The sequence below is a fragment of the Linepithema humile genome, chromosome 8, assembly GCF_040581485.1.
Source record: "Linepithema humile isolate Giens D197 chromosome 8, Lhum_UNIL_v1.0, whole genome shotgun sequence".
In the NCBI taxonomy this organism is placed as follows: Eukaryota; Metazoa; Arthropoda; class Insecta; order Hymenoptera; family Formicidae; genus Linepithema; species Linepithema humile.
Window position 1 is genome coordinate 9,364,657 of NC_090135.1, and position 20,988 is coordinate 9,385,644.

Here is a 20,988-nt window from a genome sequence, read left to right on the forward strand (position 1 = left end):
CAATAAAACAATCTCACGGAAACGTGTTTAGAGTATATCCTTTATCCAAATAATTAATTTTTCCAAAAATAAACCGGAAATAATTGGACACATATTTAAATAAGATTTATGTGTTTATATTACTTGCACTCTTCGATTAGAAATAAAAATGTATTCTGATCTTTGTACATATGTATATATATTTACTTCTAGCTGAGAATTGGTTACTAGATTCATGTTGATTTCACAAGCTTCGTCAATTGCTCCCTTGCCTTTTTGCCTCTGAGAATAGCTTCCTTGAACAACGAACAATAAAGCTCTATGGCGCACAGAGAGTCGTCGTTTCCAGGCACAGGATACGTTATCAGATTCGGATTGCAGTTTGTGTCAACTATACCAACACTGGGGATGTTCATCTTCGCTGAATGACTAACCGCTGTGTGTTGAGCTTGAACAGTGTCGAAAGTGCTAAGGAAAATGCACAGATCTGGCAGCCGCGTCATAGTCTTGAACTGATTTTGCGAGTTGGGAAACAGGCCCTGCCTCCAATACCTTGTTTGTGAAAACTCCTGGCATTCTTTAGCCGTTTTGTCCACCAAATATGTGGCCTGGGGATTTCGCGAAATGAACAAAATTATGCCGCCTCGAAAGGCAACATGGGCAGTGAAGTTCAATGCTTGTCTCAGTAACTCGACAGTTTGATCCAAATCAATTATTAGGTGTCCCAGTCTGGAACCAAATATGAATGTCTCCATATGTTCATTCAGTGAAGTTTCTTTATGACCATAATGTACCCTCGCATTGTACAAGTCCTTTAAAGTGAATAAATTGTGCACTTGGAAGAAGTCCGGATGTTTCAATGGGTCTAATGTTGACACCTCTGAGCTTTCTGAAATATTATAAAAATTTATATATATATAAAATAATATTAAATAACAAAGATATATCACCTTTTTCATAATTAAATTATAGAAATACAAAGATACAATATTCTAAAGAAAACTGAAATTATATTATAACTTATAAACCTTCAACAAATAAATTATTATATTTTTACCGGTTTCTACATTTGGTTGAGTTTGTGTTGATAATTGACATCGACGAAGATGGGTATTACAGATGATAGGTCGTAAACATTGCCATTCTCTCGAAACTGTTAACAGAACAATCATGAAAAGATTGATTAACAATATTAACAATATTCGGTATTAAATAACGCAAAATAAGAAAGTATTTACAGTTAGATGAAAATATTCGCCTCGCAAATATAGACATTTTATTAAGTAGTCTATACTTCGATGAAATTTCCAGCAGAAATAAACAATGTTACAAGTTAAAAGAGGTTATCTTAAAGCAGAAAGAATAGAATATAGAGGCAAAATCAGTGACGCCATATTTGAGACGCAAGCAGCATTACATATGAATACCGCACACATGCGCAAGCCACGCTCCATTTTACCCAGGATTTTATGAAATTGTTACCAGGAGCACATGATGATGTAGGAGCTCTCTCATAACAGTGCCATCTACAACATTATGTAAACCAACTAGTGCAGTCGGTACACTTACCATCAATGCATTCGTAATGTTGCTTTAGGTAGTTTTCCACCAAGAGACACAAGAGACACAAAAGTATTATTCTCTCTGTTACTCATTGAATATCGAACAAAGACAGAGTGATATTTGTGTCGATTTGTGTCAACTTGTGTCCTTTGCTGGAAAACAACCTTAGTTGACCCATAGATGACACTGTTACGAGTAAGCTCCTACATTATCATGTGCTTCTGATAATAGTTTCATAAAATGCCGTTTAAAATGGAGCGTTTCTGGCCGTGGGTAATTTAAATTTTTCTACATGCTTCTGGGCTACTTTTGACAGTGTTAGGGCGGTATTCATTGGCCGGTATTCATAGTCCGTTCTTATATTCAAGATCGTCTTAAGCACGAACTTATATTCGCTCTCTTCGTCAGACACAATCTATGTGTGACGAAGAGAGCGAATATAAGTCCGTGCTTAAGACGATCTTGAATATAAGAACGGACTATGAATACCGCCCATAGTCCGTTCTTATATTCAAGATCGTCTTAAGCACGAACTTATATTCGCTCTCTTCGTCAGACACAATCTATGTGTGACGAAGAGAGCGAATATAAGTCCGTGCTTAAGACAATCTTAAATATAAAAACGGACTATGGCCGGTATTCATAGGGCGGTATTCATAGTCCGTTCTTATATTCAAGATCGTCTTAAGCACGAACTTATATTCGCTCTCTTCGTCAGACACAATCTATGTGTGACGAAGAGAGCGAATATAAGTCTGTGCTTAAGACAATCTTAAATATAAGAACGGACTATGAATACCGACCATAGTTGTTTCTTATATTTAAGATCGTCTTAAGTCGTCGTCATCGTCATCTTAAGATACTAAGGGCGGTATTCATAGTCCGTTCTTATATTCAAGATCGTCTTAAGAACGAACTTATATTCGCTCTCTTCGTCAGACACAATCTATGTGTGACGAAGAGAGCGAATATAAGTCCGTGCTTAAGACGATTTTAAATATAAGAACGGACTATGAATACCGCCCTTATATGGCTTTTTGATTGGTTCATAGCATTTTAAGACAATACTTAAGACAATCTTAAATATAAGAACGGACTATGAATACCGGCCTATGAATACCGGCCTTAGACTCGTAAAACACTTAAATAATTAAAACGTTTCTTTTTAGAAAGTTTTTTATTGCAAATTTTAAAATGCCAATTGTTAAAGAAATGAAAAACCGACGTCTTTTTGTAGGGCGTTTTTATAGGACGTCTTAAAGACGTCTTTTTTAAAATAAAAATACATCAATCTAGTTCAACGACAGTAACAGTTCGTAGAGGAATATGCTAAACCTAAAAAATAATCACTAGTGCATCTGTTTACAAGTATGTCATTTTTACATCGTGCTATTTTTTTTTTGATAATTCAAAACATATGTTTCAATAATAATTAATAAAAAGAAAATATAAAATAGAGGAAATCAATACAGTTTTTAAGAATCATATAGACATTAATTAGAATTTATTCATAAAAACCTTGTGCATAAATTTATTATGGATATACCATAAGATAACTTTGCGCTGGAATAGGAAACAATTTCATGTCACTCGTCCGTAGTGTTTTCTCGTCTCAACGTTGGTGGCATCGACTGCCGGATTGTGGAGCTCTCGATGATACAGGCGTAACATCGACGACACATCTTCGCGATCCCCAACCGGACAGTCCTGCGTGTCGTTGATCCGTTGCACGGCCGAGGAAGCGGTGTGGCTCTCGCGAAAGGTATGTCCGACGTGATAATTCATCGTACCGCGCGCGAATATTCCGTCGCGACGTCGACGCATCATCGCGCCTTCCGGTAAAAACAGCGGCTTCGTCTTCGCCGCACGCGTTTTCCCGTTTTCTCGGACGTTTCTATATCTGGAGTTCCGCGAGAGAGGCGATTCTCACCGATGTCATTTGTTCGCATCAACGCGATTATTCGCTCGCGCCTTGCATGTGTATGTGTGTTGTGTGTATCGCGAAGCGCACGCACACATACATACACACGAAACGCCAGAAATAATTTCTCCGATGATACTAATAGATCTGTTTGCTTAGTTGCACTTTCTGAACTTGGTCTCTTTCTTTTTCTCTCTCGTATACACATATTAAAACGTGAATATACATGCATTTTATCTCGGGCACAGAAGGTGCAAGAAAGTAGTTAAATTGAACAGCCTTAATGTTGTGTTTCTCGCCTCCTCCTTTCACGATGTTTTTCTTTTCTCTCGTGTATCTTCCGTCTTTGTTTAACTTGTCCCTTCCTCGCCTCTTCCTCTCCGTTTTTATGACACAATGCGATGTGCCTGTTTTTCATTGTCTGCAAAAATATTTGAAGCATTGAAATTTCTGCTGCAAAAACAATTTGCATGTATTTTTGCATTTTTACTTCGACAATGTATATATAATTGTCCCTCTCAAGTTTCTTCTGTTTTTTTTTACCGCGTTTCTTCTCTCTCTCTTTCTCTCATTCACACTGTGTCTGTCACTCTAATCTCTGCTGCTTTCCACATTTCTCTCGCATTAACTCTTCCTCGCAGCAGCGAAATCGGGGTCCCGGAAGCTCTGTAAGATTCCAAGAATCTTTATTCGAGAATTTGAAACTGACATTCGGTGAGTTTCAACTTTCGACGCTGTAAACACACGAATTTGATTTCTGTGCTCATTATTGACAGTCGAAACACTAATATTGACGTAAGATCTCTTATTGTAATAATATAAATCGTATCGTGATTATATTGTATTACGAGTCACATTAAATTATGTAAATATGTAATTATTAAGAAACAAATTTTTATTCGTGACAAGGTAAATTTAAATGTAATTATATACCAATGTCGAAGCCAGTTCGATACGTACTTTCTAATATTTAATTAATTAATACAAAATACATATTGTTCAAAAAAAAATTATTTTGACGAAATTCAATCTAAGAAAGCGATATAATTTTTTTGCAAGACAGGAATGAAAGATTCAAAGTTACATTATACTTTTTATTATGCTTTCTTCTTGCTTCATTCATCTTGCTGACTTCGTATATTTTCTCCCTTTTATCTTGTTCGAGCTAAAGTCAGCGTTCATATGGTAAATTATTTTTATCACCACGAGACTTCAACGAAATAACTCGTCACCGTGGGCGCATTACGTTTCGCGAGGAAAAACCCCGATTTGGAGCAAAGCGAGGTGACGTTGTGGGTACTCCTATTGCTTAATGACTCGCCGTATCAAAGAGAAATGAGTTTATTGGGAGGCAGTGGCGTAGCTTGAAACTCAAATGGAAATCTAAAAGCGAGAAGCTCTAGAAAACTATTGATATTATTTATATGAAATAATATTAATTAATATTGAATGCCTAACTTAATAATATATGAAATAATATAATTAACATTGACATTGAGAAATATTTTTTTATTTCGTAAATTAATTTGTAAAAAAATGTGCCTTTTAAGATTTATGAAATATAATATTCTTGTCGCAGGATCATAATGGCTACCGCACAATTGAACAGAGCCAGAACTGTGAAGAAGCTCGAGAAACCACGGCCGCTTAAACTCAACCAGCGCAACTCGACCGTCGATGGGCGGATCACGACTGGTAAATTTTTTTGTTGAACAAAATAACTGCAATTGTAATAACAGTTTCTATATACAAACATTGTTCTCTTATGCATAAATTAATGGACGGTGGCTGAAAAATTTCTTCTGATTTTGCAGTAGAGGATATAGTGTCCTTAATCGACAATGTTGCGATGCAACTGACTAATGGCTTCCATGACCGAACGCTGCAAGTGAATGTTATCTCCATGTGTAGTCATCTGAAACTCTATGCCAACCAATTAGAAGCTATATACAAAGGTAAATTTTACCGTGCATAAAACTTATTATGAAAGCCGATCTAATGAATATTTTTGCATTAAATTTAAAATTGTATAAAAAGTATATTACATATATTTAATTAATATCACTTTTATAATACCTTTGTGCAGCACAAAGACAATTAATTTTTTTTTTTTTTTTCTTAATGAGAACTTAATGAGAATTAAATTATGAATTTTTTAATTGATAATTACGTATCGCTAAACACTGAAATATTTATCTATAATTTTGTAACTTTAGATCAGCTGGACCGGGCTTTTGTGGCGATCAGGAATGGGAGCCAGGACGATAGATTAGATCTGACGACCAGGGTTCATCTGCTGGAACTCATCGAGCTGCGAGCGAAACAATGGCGTCATACCGATTCAATGGACGTGTATTACATGCAAAAGTTGTCGCATCTAGACAATGTAGGTAAAAAACAACATTTTATTTATAATTTCTTTAATGCTTATTAAAATTATAAAACGTTTAGAAAAATCAAATTTATTAAAAATAAAATCTTTCTCAAAGAATCTCGTTTTTAGCTTTAATTAAAATTTTCTTAAGTGACATTCATCCACTTTACGTTCTCATCGCCTCACGGTTTCTCAAAATATTTATAAGTAAAAATTATTTATTAGGCGATTACATATTTTTTATATTAGTCGAAACAATTGTCTTTTTTATTAGCAGACCGAGGCGGTACCCGATACACCGACGAACTCCCTGACATCCCCGTTATTGGCGATGACTTCTCCCACTTCGGCGCCAATATTGGGACCCGGTGAAGTAATCAAGAACAGCGGAAAATTCGCTAAGCCTACGCGCATACCGGGAAAAAATTATTGCAAAGATGAAGTCGTCATTCGCAATAGCGATTCGGGAAAAGGTAATTAAACTATTCATTTATTCACGTCACATATAAAAATCCTACCCAAAAGTGAACAGGTTTATCCGATCTTTACATGTTCAACAAAAGAAATACCGTCCCCTGAAGTCTTTTCATTGCAATATTTTAAAATTATTAACGTTTAATGACATCGCAATAATAATTTTGTCTAAGCTGAAACGATTTAGTCGAAGAAGTTTTATTTCAAACAATTTTCCGATCATATGTTGTGTCCATACGATATTGTTAAATAATCTGCACGAAAATATAGTGATGGGAATAAAAGGGCGGCGAGTTCACATGATAGAAGAGCTCAGCCAGACGATCATCTCCTTCCAGCGAGGTAAAAAAAAAGCAATGAATGATCCGCCAGTGACTTGTTCGCAGCATCTTGTGCTCATGCATCGCAAGAACGATATTAATCAATCAAATGGAGCCCGTTTGCCCTAAAATAGTCTCTAATCCTCTCTCACATTCCGGGAGCATTGAGTTTTACGCGAGAGATTGTGCTGACATTCACGAGTGAAATATCGCACCTAGGAATACATTTAATAAAAAAGCTGCAGTCACCTGTTATTCTTAACTTGCATGACGAAGCTATTTACGATCTAACCAGCGTGAAACTAAGAAATGCAAAGCATATCAGCTTTCTTTCATGCGACGACAAAAAATATTCTTCTTGGGTTGAATAAAAATCCGTCGTTTTTTTCTTTTTCGTTTTCATGTAATGGTTTCAAAAAACAACAAATTTTAATCAACTTAATCCAGAATTTATCGGCTGTTGCGGAATAACAAGTAAAGCGTGTAATTAAATTGTGCGTTGCAACTTCGAGAGAATAAATATGTTACGTTATCAGTTGTTAACACGCATCAGGTTAACCGATCGATCGCGCATCGCGGATCCCATGTGAATAGAAAGATTGACACTCAATTAATACTTCGACGTTTAATATAACTCATACTAGCAAAACGGTTTTTTAAATATTCTACACACTTATATATACGTAAATAATTTTCATGTAAATATATAACTTGTGCTTAGGTTCTTTTCTAGACTCATTAGTTGAATATGTTATTCTTACCCCTCGCTTGGCAATACTTTAACAATATTCGACACGTTGTTTTTAACATATTAACTGTGTGGATTTGTGTAAAAGATTTTAACGATAACCGTCAAGTGATATTTTTAATCGATATCGATAAGACTGCCGACTGATGCTGTATCTTGGTTTGTAGTAAACCCTGGAGCTAAAGAACGACTTGTCCAAATCACGGGAACGTCCGAGGACAAGATTCAGTACGTCTCAATACATTTATCTAATAATAATAGAAGTTTACACATTCAGTGACAATCTATTGGCGTAAACGAATTAGACAAAAATATTTTTACCCGCCAGCGATTCTTGCCGCGATGACCGTCTCCATATTTTGTTTTGCAGTTACGCGAAGGACTTAATCAAAGATACGATTCAACGAAATGCATCGCCAGTGAGACTGGAGCAAAGCTCGGGTGGCGAGAAGGGAGCCATGGGTGGCTCCAGCTCCTCGCTCAACAGTAGCGCATCAGACGAGAGCAACCGACTGCAGCAGCACAATCAGCAACAGCACAACTCCCGCTTGCGGTCTTCTCTCCTGCACAGTTTCTCCACTAACGACGCCAGTATAGGCGAATACAAGTACACCGTTACCGTCGGTAACCAGTCCCTCAAGATTACGGGTTGCAACCTCGACCTCGTCAGGGTAAAATGGCGCAATTATTTTGCTAAAGTTTGATTAAATTAACTCTATTTCGATTTCGCTGAACTAAGAAACATATGTGTGATAAATTCTTTTTATTCTTCGATAATAGTTTTCGATTCCTTTTGTACACTTGTAGACGGCAAAGCTGGTGCTGGACGAACACTTCCTGGGTGATTCCGAGAATCATACTAGCGGAATAGAGTACTTTAACTATGAGGAAGAACCTAGCTTCACCGTGACCACCACTTCCACCCCCCACGTTCCCCGTATGCCGTTGTCACCGTTGGACAACGTGAATGCTTCTTCCGCTCTGGGACGACAGTTGAGTGTGGACAGCGCCGCGACTTCCTCAGAGAGCGAAGAAACATACAAGCCTCGTCCGATCTCCGAGGAGCAGCGCACAACTCAACAAGGTACTCGGATATAAATTCAAAGCGCAGGACAAAACATTATTGAGCGCTAAAATATACTTGCGGGTGTTGTCTATCTTTTAAAAAAAAAACTAAGAAATTTCGCGTTTGATGAATTATTTATTAAATATAATAATTCGCATTTTATTAATATTTCACACGGGGGACATTCAGAGCTCTTATTTTTTTTCTGAGTTTTGAGAAAATCGGACCACTTTGCAAACGTAGGGCGATCGAATTCATTCTATTTGTTCAGTTCCAGAGGCAAGAGAGCTCACGTACGAGTTTCTTCTGCTGTGCGCATCGGGTCCGTACGCGAAGCGGCCCCCCACCGACTGGGCGCGCATACAGAAGGAGTGCCCCAATATAGTTCGCAAGGTACCGCTATGCGACAGGAATGCTAATCATATACTGTGTAACACTTTCCGTGTCACTCTTCCCTGCAAGATCGCGATTTAATACTCTTATATAAATTAACATATAACATTAACCAAAAATCAATCAAGACCAAAGAGACTGGAAAGCGAATCCCGTAACATGTGATATTTTTTCATTTTTTTTTTTTTCTTTACAATATTTCGACATGTTCAAAATTGTTTTCAAAGAAAGAACTTCTCGTGCATCAAGCACATCTAATACTCGTAGTGCGTAAAGTTCCGTACTGCGTTATTTTGTTGGTTCCTACGGTTTGCATCTGACGATGCAAACTTATTTTTTTATTATATCGTATTATATATAATGTTCGTATTATAAAAAACTCTATTTTATGTTATACTTTTTTTGTGTTTATTTTTTAAGTTCTATTGAAGCGCCGAGATTATTTACAAACGGCACGATTTCGTCGAAATCTTGTGTACAAGAGACTAATAAAACTAGACTAATATAAAAAGATTAGACTAATAAAAACGTTGTGTGTCAAATTTCGCATACACGCTGTATTAATAAATGCATATTGCGAAATTCGTCGGTGTCTTGCTCTCTATTCGCTCTTCGTTCTTCGAAAGAAGACAGAGCTCGATGAGCGCAGTTTACGCGATGTTTTTCCTAAACAAACGGCTTGTCTAAAAGATCTTTTTCGCAGCTCATAAAATTGGAATATTGTAATCTGACCAACTGGGCGACACGAATGTTAATTTATCAGCGTTTCAAAGTAGTAGCAAATATAACCGTCGTATAAGCTACGCTCGAACGTGTGGACTTACCCGATTGCATGCGATCTGACAAAAGCAAATTAACACCCGGCTTTCCAGCCGAATCGTAGCATGCCGCTTGTAACGTTAACGAGGTAAGAGGTAAAGGTTTGTCCTCTACAAATATCGCGGGAGAGAGCTTTGGGGAACTAATTTCATCCTCTCGACAGGCACCGATTCGCTGGTTCGAACCGGAGGCATACAAAGCCAAACTAGCAGCCGCTGGTCCCGTTGCGATATTGCCGATCGGCGAAGCGGAAACCGATCCTGAATGAAGCGATAGAGTCAAATTGCGGCTATCTTTCCGCGTTATCTCCTCGTACACCCCGACGATAAATTCTCAGAAAGCTGCGCGCGCTGTGTCGGTCGTGACAAAATTGCGACACGTTTTATTCTCTTGGGTTTATAAAAGAAAAGGAATCACTTCCTCGGAGGAAATAGAGCATAGACGTTGAGAAACGTATCGATTCTTCCGACAAAAATGTGAAGAAATCGTTTTTCTAACATTTACGGGACGCGAATCCCATATCTGTATCGTTTGATACGCGCTTTAAAACAATTGATTACGCTAGTCATTAGAGTGAAAAAAAAATATTCTATTTATTGAGAAATTATTTATGAGAGATTATTTTGCTTTTCAATTGAATGCACATTGTGCGAGCCGCGCCAATTCTGAGTGTGAGACGGTGCGAAACGCGCGCGCGATTTATGCAGTCAGCATAGACAATTTCAAAGCACAAAAGCAAGAGAAACGTTGTATTAGTTATTAATCAAGTAACGGGATATACATACTGATTGATTGAAGAGCCACACGTTGAAAGACAGTTATTAATTTTCGTACGTCGTAGTTGCGGTAGAATCGTTAGCGTTAGAAATTAGAGTTGTGCAATATTCCTAAGAAGACTACATCTCTTTTTTTCTTTTTTTTTTAAACGAGATCATGATTTATAATGATTTTGCTATTCGCCTACTTTGGAATCGAGGAAGAGTCTCGATCTTGAAGAAAAGATTAATCGTGAAAGACTAATACATACTTTAGGAGAAACTAGACTAGAATACGTTACAAAAACAATTCTATGCTCTGTAACACAATTGTAAATAGCAGTTTCTCTCTTTCTTTTTCTGAAAACAATTCCAGATTTCGCAATGCGGCGGGATTCAAATTTCGCGTGTAACACGTGCGTTATACGGAGGAAGATCAAATCGGTGATTTAGCATAGTCTAGTCCACCTATTTCAACGTAGGAACCACTCTGGTATTTACTCTGCTGTGAAGCAATAACCAAAAAAAAAAGAGAAAAAAAAAAAGAATAAGAGAATTGAGAATTTTATCGAGAGTTTATATTTTATATACACTAAAAGCGTCCGTGCCATGTGCAGTATGTGTGCGTGAGGATCGTCTGGTCGCGTAATTGATACCGTCTGCTGCTCACTGCAAGGTATCGTTTTATGCAATATCGCGCTCGAATTACAAAACTCTTAAACAGGATTGTTATGTCATTGCGTTGACTAATTCCTTTTCCTACATTAGTTCGAGAATCACTTTGCAAAATTTGTATGCCTCGTGTATGTATGTTTAGCAAATAAAAAAATGCAAATAAAATCAAAATAAATTGCAAAACGGATGAAAAGATACGCAATCTTAATATTTAATCAGCTGGCTCGTGTATTTTGCGAACAAGGCTCTCCTCGACCTCCTCGCGTATTGCAAAAGTTTACTGCACAATGTCCGGAACACTTACGTTCGTCTTTAAGTTTTTACACAATTTAATATTTATTACGAGAATTTACACTCTGTTTACTTCGATTAAATTATATATAATTTATTTCTATCATCTCTCTCTCCGACTAACTGCGCAATAACGTAATGGTACTATATTGTATTATTGTACTTTGTCGTTTATAATAATAAATCAACAAAGACACACATGCGTCAGACTATTTCTCTTTCTTTTCCCTTCTAAAAAAAAAAAAAATTATACAAGCTGGATATGTGATAATAAAATCGACCGTGCGATATTCGGCACTAAGATTTTTTTTATTATTTCAATAATATATTTATATATATATAATCGAAGTGAGATTAATCACTGAAACATACACATATGTACTCCCGCCGGCCTCTTGCGGGTTCCGAGAATTGTACTAAATATCAATTGCACTCTCTCTCTCTCTCTCTCTCTCTCTCTCTTAATCTCGAATCTTCTTGTAAAAGTTAAAAACCTCCGGTAGTGTTCGGCAAAGGCTCGCGCTTGTCGATTGCCCGCTACTTTTTTTTTTTCCTTAATTTTCTCTTTATCACGACATTTACATTGCTATTACTTGTGTCGCGAGTGGCTGTGCGAGCGGCCTCGTGAAAACATTGTTACACATTATTATTACTATTATTATTATTATTATTATTATTATTATTATTATTATTATTATTATTATTATTATTATTATTATTATAATAATATATATCAATACTTTGTGTAGTCCAGTCTAGTATCAACCTCGGCTATGCTCCACTTCCCCTTCACAGTTGTCACAAACAACATATCGCGAACAAATTATGATCCGACAACTAGGCGCAAGCAACAATTGCGCCTTATTACATAATAAATAACAGTTTCGCCTAGCGATATAACTGATAACGCCGCTAACTGCATACCGCGTGCGAGAAATCAACGTGAAGCGCGGAATATAAAAGTAACGAGGGGAGGAGATGAATGAGAGATCCGCTGTCTTTTTCGATTTTGCAGCCCCTTCGTGACATACTAGTAGCATAACACTGGTTTTATGATACTAGCATGGTACAACTGCATGTCGAGCGGCCACTTTTTCCAACGTCGTTTCAACTTATTAATAGAATTGCTAACATGAAGAATGAAATATCGTCATTGAAGGTAAGAAAAATTTGAAATCATTTTCTTTTTCAATGATGATATTTCATTCATATTGGCAATTTTCGACAAGTTGGAACCTTCGGTTAAAGTTAACCGACGTTGAGAAAGACGGCCCGAAGAGAATGAACGAGATGAACAGTTGCCGACGTTCAATCATTTCTCCTCAATGAGAGGCTCAAAGCTCCAAGCGTGTCATTCGGAGCGTTACAAACTTTCTTACAAATATACCTAATGCGTGCTTACACTTTTAATTGCGAACAATCGTCTTTACAACCCCTAAACACAGATTTGTTAGAACACTTTGCATTCCGAGCGATAAATAGTCGGCAGCGCGCGTTTTCTCTTCTCTTTTCTAAGCATCGATGCTCCTCTACGTATTCAGCAGATCGATCTGCATACGAAACAAGCGGTGTCTCGTATGCACAAGCTCAAACAGAATATACAACGATCGTCAGAGCCGGATTTAGCTGTGTAGACGCGAAATGTAAACAAGTGGAAGTTGAAAATGTAACATTCTAATATAATAATAAAATTCACTCTTCCCACAATTTTGGGAACTGTACAACAAAGCAGAGAGATTCCGCTCTATCTATGAAAATATTAATATAATATAATTAAACAATAATGCAACATTAATACATCAAAGATTCTATTTATTAGTAAATCCGGCACTGACCATAATTTCTATGATAGAAACGGGTGGATATTTCCACCCAGTTGGTTCCCAATGTAAAAATGCGAAAAACGAAAAATGAAATACCTCAACAAAATTTCTCCTAGAAATATACATACATGTCTTATATATTAAGCACATACGCCAGAATGTCTCGATTCGATTCATAGGAAGCTTAATGCTACATTTCAATGCTTATTATCGTCAAATGAGCGTAAAATATATGTATATATATGTATATATATACGTGTGCTAGTAATCTCCAGCTCTCGATACGGAGCAGAGTCGGCGCGAGATGTGCAAATAACACTAAGAAATTAAAGAATGCGTTTGTCGTTTATTTTTTTTATAGCCTAGACATCGTTTTATAAAACATAAATCGCTAAAAGCGATAATTATTCACTTAAATATATATATATCTCGCCTTTTTTTATACTATCCAGTTTTTTATTCGAGGGATTGGGGGGGGGGAGGCAATATTTCGATATCGCGATAATTTCTTAATCTGCGTCTCATTTATATAAAAAAAGTAGTGTGCTATATATCGAATATGCTCTACATACATTTAATGTCTTCGTACACGATCGACTGTAAAATGTAATTGTAATACGCGATGAGTGACATTATCATACATTTATGAGAAATAATGCGTGTATGTGTATATGTCTCCTTCGAGAGGGAATATAAAATTCAACTGCTGCCTTCGCTGGATAGCTGGCTCCTCTTCCTTCCTGTTCCTTAATATCGATGCAGTGTTAACTGTGCTCCGTGCTGCACTCCCACAAATATCTCCTATATATACAATAGCGCGGTTACATCCTGTTCCGTGCGTGCTCCATGGCACGCGGACGCACGCCGAAATTTGCGCGATACACGCGCAATCGTCCTGCATCTCTCGCAAGAATTAAATCCTAAAAATTTAGACGTTTCTCTTTCTCACAAAATTCGCACAAATTCGGTGCTACTTTCCTAAGATCCACGCGCTCGGAATAAATTTCTATCTAAACGAAACGAAGCTATGCTCCTCGTTCCTTGCTCGAAACTTATCATTTTGCCCCTTTATCACCGGTGCAAATTTTACATTCAGATGTTACACATTCATGAACGAATTAGCTGACGATGCAATAAGAAAAGAATTTTTCGCGCGCGCACGCGTGCGCGATTTGAGACTAACTTACTGAATTTGCATGCTGCATTTAATTACACCACACCAAGTATACAGTCGCCTCTCACCATGATTTGATGCGCCGCGTATATCCTATAGAAAATATGTTCTCACACTTTCTCACATTTATATATCCGTAAATGTAAAAAATTTTCTCTCTACTATTCTTTCATACGATTTTCTTTCTCTCTCTTTCTCTCTCTCGTTCGCTCACACGCACACTTCCTTTCTCTCTTTAAGTCTCCCGGCTTTTCGTTAGAATATAAAATTCACTAGATGCATTGTCAGCGGGAGAAGTCCTTTTTATGGTCCAATACTTGACAACTACCCGCGGGGTTAAAAGACGTAATCAGGACCGGCCATGTCTATTGCCCATCGGAACTTGTCCCTCTGAGTTTTATTGTAGATCTTCTCGATGGGCACGTTGTGCTTCTTACACCTAGAGGATAATACATATTCACAGAACCGTCGAAAGAAGCAACGCGGAAGCAACGCGAAACCAACACCGAAATGTAAAAATGAAAAAAAGTATCGGTATTTAGCCAAAGGTTTAAATAAAAAAAAGGAAATACAAAATATGTATGTGTACTTACCATGCAACGGAAATTCTAGGATCGAGATAATTCAACTTGGAGGTGCCCAGAGCGATCTCTTTGTTCTCTTCTCGGTCGGTCGCTTGCACCTCCAGCTTCGTCAATTGTTCCTTCAATCTTTCCAATTGCTTCTTCTTCTTGTCGTACGTTCTATAAAAATATAATGAGCGATTAATTCGTGCGGTAAAGGTATTGACATGTAGGTGCACACCGTGAAAAATATAAAAAATAAGATAAAAGAATCGACTCTAAATTGTACAAAATTTTGTCGTTAAATTACAAAAGTTCATCGAATACAAAAAAGTTCATTAGATTATTATCTTTAGTGATTTATATATTTAGATTAACATATATAAATATATAAAAAAAGGATAGATGAGAAGAAATGACGTACACTTTTTCCTTCACCGAACCGTGCTTCGCGTCCCGTTTGGCGTCTTTCACTTGCAACTCGCATTCGGCTATTGCTTCTTTCTTCGCTTCGATTTTGGCCTTTAGATTCTCCATAGATTTTGCATGCGTCTTTGGCACGGAACGCTGATGGTTACAGAGTATGGCGACTGCGCGATTCGCCCGGTTATATGAGAGGATCTTCTCCGCTTCCATGTCGTTCGGATCAGTCAGTTTGTCGAGCTGCTGCTGCAGCGTCCACGAAGCGTTGTAAGTCCTGAACACTTTGGCAGTGAGACCCTCCATCAGCTCATTCAGATGCTTATTCATCACGGTGGTGTTGAGCCGATCGAACAGATCGTCGCCGGGTGATTTATTTTCCATGAAGAGTTGCAAGTTCTTAAAGACGCGCTTCTCCACCGGAACCTCGTTATAATATCGTATTGAATCTTTACCTGCGGAATTAATTTCGTGGCAATCAGAAGTTGGAAGATACAATGTAATTAAATAAGGGATAAATGATATAGTTTTTATACTCTATACAATTTCATATAAATAAAAAATATGTAGAAAAAGATTCAGTTTCAATATTCCGAAAAACTAATATAAAATCTTGTTAAATAGAATTTTTTAATATATTTTATATTAATTATATATATATATAATTATATTAAACGTAATAATCTCTGTCTAATTACCTAAGAAATCGAACACAACCACATATTCTCTGCCATCCTTATGTTCGTGCAGCTGGATGTGTTCCACGCGCAGCGAACAACAGCCCACAGTGTCTGCCTGATCCTCGTCCTTCTCATTACCGGCCCTAAGCGCCAATTTGTCGATGAAGTACAGGGCGACGGCGCGCTGCCTGATGCGCATCTCTTTGCTCTTCCAATCCTCGCGGTATTCCGCACGAATCTTGTCGATTGACTGCGCGAGCTTGCGCGCCGTTTCGTACTTCTGCCAGTCCTTCTCACCCTTGAGCTTGCTGGACGGATTCAGCATGACATATTTCACTTGACCCTGGATATTCTCTGTCCAGGACGCAAGCCATGTGACATTGGGATCGTGTCGTATCTCCTTCCACTTGTGACCGGGCGGTGGTTTCGGTATATTCGAGGTCTTCGAGCAATTAATCAGAACATCTTCCGGCACCACGCGCTTCTTCAGCTTGCCCATCTTGGGATGCTCGCCGCGACCTCTGAACAGACCTGGCGGCTCAATCTTGAAGTTACCTATCTTCTCCTTGTGGCCGTCGATGACGCAGAAACCGTACTCCTTCTGAATTTCATCGTTTTTCTCCTTGATTTTCTGTTTCTCCTCCTTGGTCATCGCCTTACGTTCTTCGCTCTTTTGCAAGAAATATGAGTGTATATCTTTGAAGTTGCATTTTGATAGATCGATGATCTTGGCGCGCTCCGACTCGGTCATCACATCCCGCCAGTCTTGGAAAAAGTTGCTATTGAACGCAGGCTTTGTCGTGTAATCGTGGTCCAGCATACGAGCGTAGAAAGTTGCAACTTCCTCCGTGTCTTGACTCAGTTTCATTTCTTTGCCGTTGTAGTAGAACTTAACGGTGGGTGGCAAAGGTTCGTAGGGCGGTGCGAATACTGGTCCCTTGTGTTCCAAGAAATTCCATTTTGTACCGTCACTCTTCTTCTCTTCCTCCCACCTGCAAAAAAATGTTTTGTTAATTTATTCATGTTTTATTATTATTATTCATTATTAATTAAATAACCCGCAAACACACTATATTAAATTTGATCGTCAAAGTAAACACAAACCACATAAAATGGAGACTAATTTTACATTAAAATTGCAGATATAACCTCACAATTGGTGAGCTTTCTTTCATCTTGTAATCATAATTGAAAGAGTTTTTAACATTGAATCGGCGAATCATTATGAAATAGCTCACTCCATTTCTTAGAAGATTCCTCATTATATCATACTGTCTGTTACATCTCATCATGTGAATTGCAAAGTAGAGCAAGGCAGTGTAAAGAGAGAAATAGGTTATGATGCAATATTCAACATTTTAGGGACTTTCGTCAGTAACTTGAAACGTAAAAATAAATTAGGGAATTAAAGTTTAGATTAGAGCGCAGTTACGTGACTGCGTCTTGGCGGGAAATTTCGAATAACTTTATAAAATCTTTATACCATTTCCAAACTTCTTGCTCGTCTTCTTGCTTCTTCTTCCGCGGACTGCCGCCTTCTGTTTTCACCTTCGTGTTCTTCTTCTTTGGTTTCTGTAACGAATATACCACTGTGAAGTATTTTCTAATTCAAGTTAAATTACAGCAAAATAAAAAAATGTATTACCTCTTCAATCTCAGCATCAGAATCATCGTCATCGTGTTTTCTCTTCTTCTTCTTGGTCTTCGGAGTGGTTGATTTCTTAGGTTTCTTGCGTGCCAACAGTGGAACATCTTCTTCCTCTGACTCGATCTTTCTCTTCACACTTGGCGATACCTTTGATCTCGCAGACTATGTTAATATACATGATTAAATAATATTAATTACAAAATAAACAAAATAAAAAAACAAAAATAAGTAAAATGAATAAAATACTAAAAAAAAAAAAAAACTATATATAATAAACGATACTTTCTAAAGTATTTTACATTTAACTGCTTCATTTTAATTATTTTTTTTATTTTTGATATAATTAATTTAAAATTCACCAATGGCAAATCTTCTTCCGAATCGTCTTCCGTTTTTATGGTCGTATTATGAAGTTGCGACAATCTGGTGTCATTCATCGAGTCATCACTCGCACCTTCCTCCTTCATTGGTTCATCATCATCGTCCTCTTTGATGTAGAGCGGTCGCTCGCCGCCACTGTCATCGTCGTCATCTGGTTCAATTTGCGTCATGGATTCCTGAGGAAACATACATTTCAGCGTCTCGTTCTCTACTTCCACATGCAAATCTCCGATAGATTATCGCCAAGAAAATATTACCTCTTTTATCTCTGTTTTAATTTGCGGATTAAAATGAAACCCTTCGTTAATCACATGATTCATTTTCATATTCGGCTCTTCCTTCACCTTAACTTCCTCCTTATCTTTATCCTTCCTCTCCTTATCGTCGCGATGCTTAGCTGCAATTCAAATTTGTGGCCAATTAAAGAAAGAGTGAAACCAACAATTACGTAATTACATATTTAAATAATAGTACTTACATTTGTCTTTGTCATGCCGATGGCGATCCTTGTCTTTTTCATGGCGATGCTTATCTTTGCTACTAGACGAGCTTTCTCTGTGCTTATCTTTGTCTTTCTCCGATGAACGATGTTTCTCTTTGTCACCCGACGAATGAGAAGTGGAATGTCTTTCCTTGTCCTTCTCCGAAGAGTGCTTCTTGCTATCCTTTTCCTTATCCTTCGAGATGCTTCGATCTTTGTCCTTGTCACGTGAGCTAGAATTCAAAGAACTGCTGTGTCTGTGCTTATCTTTATCTTTGCTCTTCGAATCCTTGTCCTTGGAGCTGCTGTGATGTCTGTGGAAAAAAAAACATTGCATAAATATTTGAATTACATTAAACACTTGTTATTGTTAATTAATTTTTTATTTATTTTACCTGTCTTTGTCTTTAGAACTGGAGCTTGACTTGTGATGATGTTCCTTACTCTTGTCTTTATCCTTGTCCTTACTGGACGAGCTACTCTTGTGCTCCTTATCCTTGCTGGAAGAGGAACTCTTCTTGTCTTTGTCTTTGTCCTTGCTATTGCTATCATGCTTTTCTTTGTCCTTAACAGAACTGGAGCTATGTCTATGCCTATCCTTGTCTCTGTGTTCGCTCTTGTGATTCCTTTCTTTATCCTTACTCCTGTCCTTATCCTTGTGATCAGATTTATGAGACCGCTCTTTATCCTTGTCTCTGTGCTCAGACTTGTGTTCTCTTTTTTTATCAAAGCCATTGGACATGCCATTGATATGATCTATAAAAGTTAAATAATTAAATAAAATTATATAGCAATAGACATTTATTTATATTTAAAAGCCTTGATGATAAAATGCATTGACCTTGATTAATATAAAAAAATGTAATAAAACATATAACTAGATGAGAGACCTTGATTTATGGTAAAAAAAAATAGCAAAGTACAAAATAAAATGGAATAAGCCTTGATTTATTAAATTCCAGATTGAAAACAATGTCTCACTATTGAGAATACTTTTCAACTTAATTTAGCAATATTTTGTCCAAGAGCATGGAAATTTTTTTATCACTGAAATAATTACAGTAAAAAAACGCGCTTTACAGATTCCTATCACAAGTGGTTTACAACCATCTGTTATTTCTTATCTCTTCAATTAAATTTCCGAATATCATTACGTTTGTTAAATTTTATTATGCGCAAATAACAAATGCATTTTCAGAAGAACTAGAATTTTCTTCGTTATAATTTTCTCACGTGGAATCCTCGTAATCGAACTGATTTTAATAAGGAAAACAGTTCATCGAGGATCTTGCTTTCGAACGATTTTCGTGGGAATCAAGACACGTGTTGGTTCGTTCATTACGATGAAATCGTAACGATGGAATTAATTTAACCATGTTTCGTCCACGGTCGCCCGATTCGGTCATTGTTCGCTCGTACTTATATCTGCCTTGCGATACGACCGGAAAAAGTACTCACCGCTATGATTCCCGGAGACGCCACCGCTCTCCTTGGCCCTCTTCTCCTAAAACAAACGAGCCCGTTCAGGACGGGAACATGAAGGTAAGACGACGCGCGCGTCCACGCGCGTCGATTGGACTTAGCATTCGCGAAACTGGCCGCGGAAGCGCCTCCCGTTACGAACGCTCACGCCACTCTCGGACTTAGTTGCAGACGCCATTTTTACACTTAGAAAAATTTCGCGTCGCTCGGCCGTGTAGCGACCAAGAGGCGAGAGCGTTTGGGCGACCAAATGTTGCGAAAATGCGCACCTACATAGCTGCGGCAGTTCGCGTATAGGCGAAATATGCCACTTACCGGGTCGGCGTTCACCTGCGGTGCCGCCTGCTCGAGCTCCATTTCCCCGACACGGACGTGTATACGCGCGGCCTGCGTGTATGATAGCTGCAGCCAACGCGGGCGAAAAGGCGAATAACGCTGACCGACGAGCCAAGTGGATAGAGACTGGTCTAAAGCGTGCGCACGGTACTCCGTGCGCAAGTCCTCCTATGTGTCTCCGTACAACGAACCGCCCGCTGTGAACGCGAGACTTGCAAGAGAACGGAGTTTACTACTTACACGTCGCGCCGCAACACGTCCGATCCACTACGAGTCCTCCGTACGACTGTCTGCCTTCCGTGTGCGCCGCAACACCGCGCAGCGCCCAGTCTAAGTGCCACAAACGCGTTATCGCGCATGCGTTCGCGCACCTCGCACCCCCGAGCCCCGAAACGACTAGAACAGTCGCGACGATCGAGGCTCGATCCGAAGGAGTCATTCACCGCGGAGCCGATTGAAAAACCGGTATGGTCGCGTCGGAAAGTTCAATTTCTGATGCGACGGACACGCGCGAGCAAAGACTTCACGCCATACGTCGTGCACCTCGCGCATTCGAGAAATCATTATCCGAATCTGAACGCGGCGATGTGAAGTCAGTATCGATGTATCGATGTAATGTCGA

At 38.2% G+C, this 20,988-nt stretch overlaps 3 protein-coding genes and 1 long non-coding RNA gene across 9 annotated transcripts; 1 reads left to right on the top strand and 3 right to left on the bottom strand.

The window, feature by feature from the left end:
* Nucleotides 1–100: 100 nt before the first annotated feature.
* On the bottom strand, nucleotides 101–1,407 carry mRpS2 (mitochondrial ribosomal protein S2). Its single transcript, XM_012375024.2, has 3 exons — nucleotides 1,218–1,407; nucleotides 1,037–1,132; nucleotides 101–868 (listed from the first exon to the last, which is right to left on the bottom strand). The coding sequence occupies exons 1-3, from the start codon at nucleotides 1,252–1,254 to the stop codon at nucleotides 213–215; spliced, it is 789 nt and encodes a 262-aa protein (XP_012230447.1). The 5' UTR covers nucleotides 1,255–1,407; the 3' UTR covers nucleotides 101–212.
* Nucleotides 1,408–3,147: 1,740 nt separating this feature from the next.
* mxt (Eukaryotic translation initiation factor mextil) lies at nucleotides 3,148–11,578 on the top strand. 4 transcript variants are annotated; one of them, XR_010891421.1, is made up of 12 exons: nucleotides 3,148–3,304; nucleotides 5,043–5,158; nucleotides 5,278–5,418; nucleotides 5,680–5,849; nucleotides 6,112–6,310; nucleotides 6,582–6,653; nucleotides 7,547–7,607; nucleotides 7,750–8,050; nucleotides 8,187–8,463; nucleotides 8,717–8,838; nucleotides 9,542–9,745; nucleotides 9,821–11,578. XR_010891421.1 is itself a non-coding variant. In XM_012374960.2 (11 exons), exons 2-11 carry the CDS (start codon nucleotides 5,050–5,052, stop codon nucleotides 9,923–9,925), a joined length of 1,557 nt encoding a protein of 518 aa, XP_012230383.1. In that variant the 5' UTR covers nucleotides 3,148–3,304; nucleotides 5,043–5,049; the 3' UTR covers nucleotides 9,926–11,578. The 4 variants fall into 4 exon arrangements, 3 of the variants coding, with proteins under 3 accessions (XP_012230383.1, XP_012230384.1, XP_067216269.1); XM_012374960.2 differs by lacking the exon at nucleotides 9,542–9,745; XM_012374961.2 differs by lacking the exon at nucleotides 9,542–9,745 and having other exon boundaries at nucleotides 6,115–6,310.
* LOC137001400 (uncharacterized) lies at nucleotides 3,583–4,291 on the bottom strand. Its single transcript, XR_010891425.1, has 2 exons — nucleotides 3,954–4,291; nucleotides 3,583–3,884 (listed from the first exon to the last, which is right to left on the bottom strand). It is a non-coding gene; the product is annotated as an uncharacterized lncRNA (long non-coding RNA).
* Nucleotides 11,579–11,668: 90 nt separating the features above from the next.
* Nucleotides 11,669–20,683, bottom strand: Top1 (topoisomerase 1). 3 transcript variants are annotated; one of them, XM_067360146.1, is made up of 12 exons: nucleotides 20,346–20,683; nucleotides 20,007–20,052; nucleotides 18,944–19,304; nucleotides 18,546–18,862; nucleotides 18,325–18,464; nucleotides 18,046–18,243; nucleotides 17,684–17,833; nucleotides 17,522–17,610; nucleotides 16,057–17,030; nucleotides 15,363–15,813; nucleotides 14,969–15,118; nucleotides 11,669–14,814 (listed from the first exon to the last, which is right to left on the bottom strand). In XM_067360146.1, the coding sequence occupies exons 1-12, from the start codon at nucleotides 20,385–20,387 to the stop codon at nucleotides 14,712–14,714; spliced, it is 3,021 nt and encodes a 1,006-aa protein (XP_067216247.1). In that variant the 5' UTR covers nucleotides 20,388–20,683; the 3' UTR covers nucleotides 11,669–14,711. The 3 variants fall into 3 exon arrangements, with proteins under 3 accessions (XP_067216247.1, XP_012230382.2, XP_067216248.1); XM_012374959.2 differs by having other exon boundaries at nucleotides 17,684–17,848; nucleotides 20,346–20,681; XM_067360147.1 differs by lacking the exons at nucleotides 17,522–17,610; nucleotides 17,684–17,833; nucleotides 18,046–18,243; ... (3 more) ...; nucleotides 20,007–20,052; nucleotides 20,346–20,683 and adding an exon at nucleotides 17,277–17,446.
* Between the last annotated feature and the right edge of the window lie 305 nt (nucleotides 20,684–20,988).

Excerpts from the sequence above, each read along its gene's own strand:
- mxt (XM_012374960.2), top strand. The coding sequence starts at position 5,050 with ATGGCTACCGCACAATTGAACAGAGCCAGAACTGTGAAGAAGCTCGAG. Across the intron at positions 8,051-8,186 it reads GCAACCTCGACCTCGTCAGG|ACGGCAAAGCTGGTGCTGGA; the intron begins GTAAAATGGCGC and ends GTACACTTGTAG. Across the intron at positions 8,839-9,820 it reads GCCCCAATATAGTTCGCAAG|GCACCGATTCGCTGGTTCGA; the intron begins GTACCGCTATGC and ends TCCTCTCGACAG.
- Top1 (XM_012374959.2), bottom strand. The coding sequence starts at position 20,387 with ATGGAGCTCGAGCAGGCGGCACCGCAGGTGAACGCCGACCCG. Across the intron at positions 19,305-20,006 it reads CGTCTCCGGGAATCATAGCG|ATCATATCAATGGCATGTCC; the intron begins GTGAGTACTTTT and ends TAACTTTTATAG. Across the intron at positions 17,611-17,683 it reads CTGATGCTGAGATTGAAGAG|AAACCAAAGAAGAAGAACAC; the intron begins GTAATACATTTT and ends TATTCGTTACAG.
- mRpS2 (XM_012375024.2), bottom strand. The coding sequence starts at position 1,254 with ATGTCTATATTTGCGAGGCGAATATTTTCATCTAACT. Across the intron at positions 1,133-1,217 it reads GCGAATATTTTCATCTAACT|TTTCGAGAGAATGGCAATGT; the intron begins GTAAATACTTTC and ends TTCTGTTAACAG. Across the intron at positions 869-1,036 it reads TCAACCAAATGTAGAAACCG|AAAGCTCAGAGGTGTCAACA; the intron begins GTAAAAATATAA and ends ATAATATTTCAG.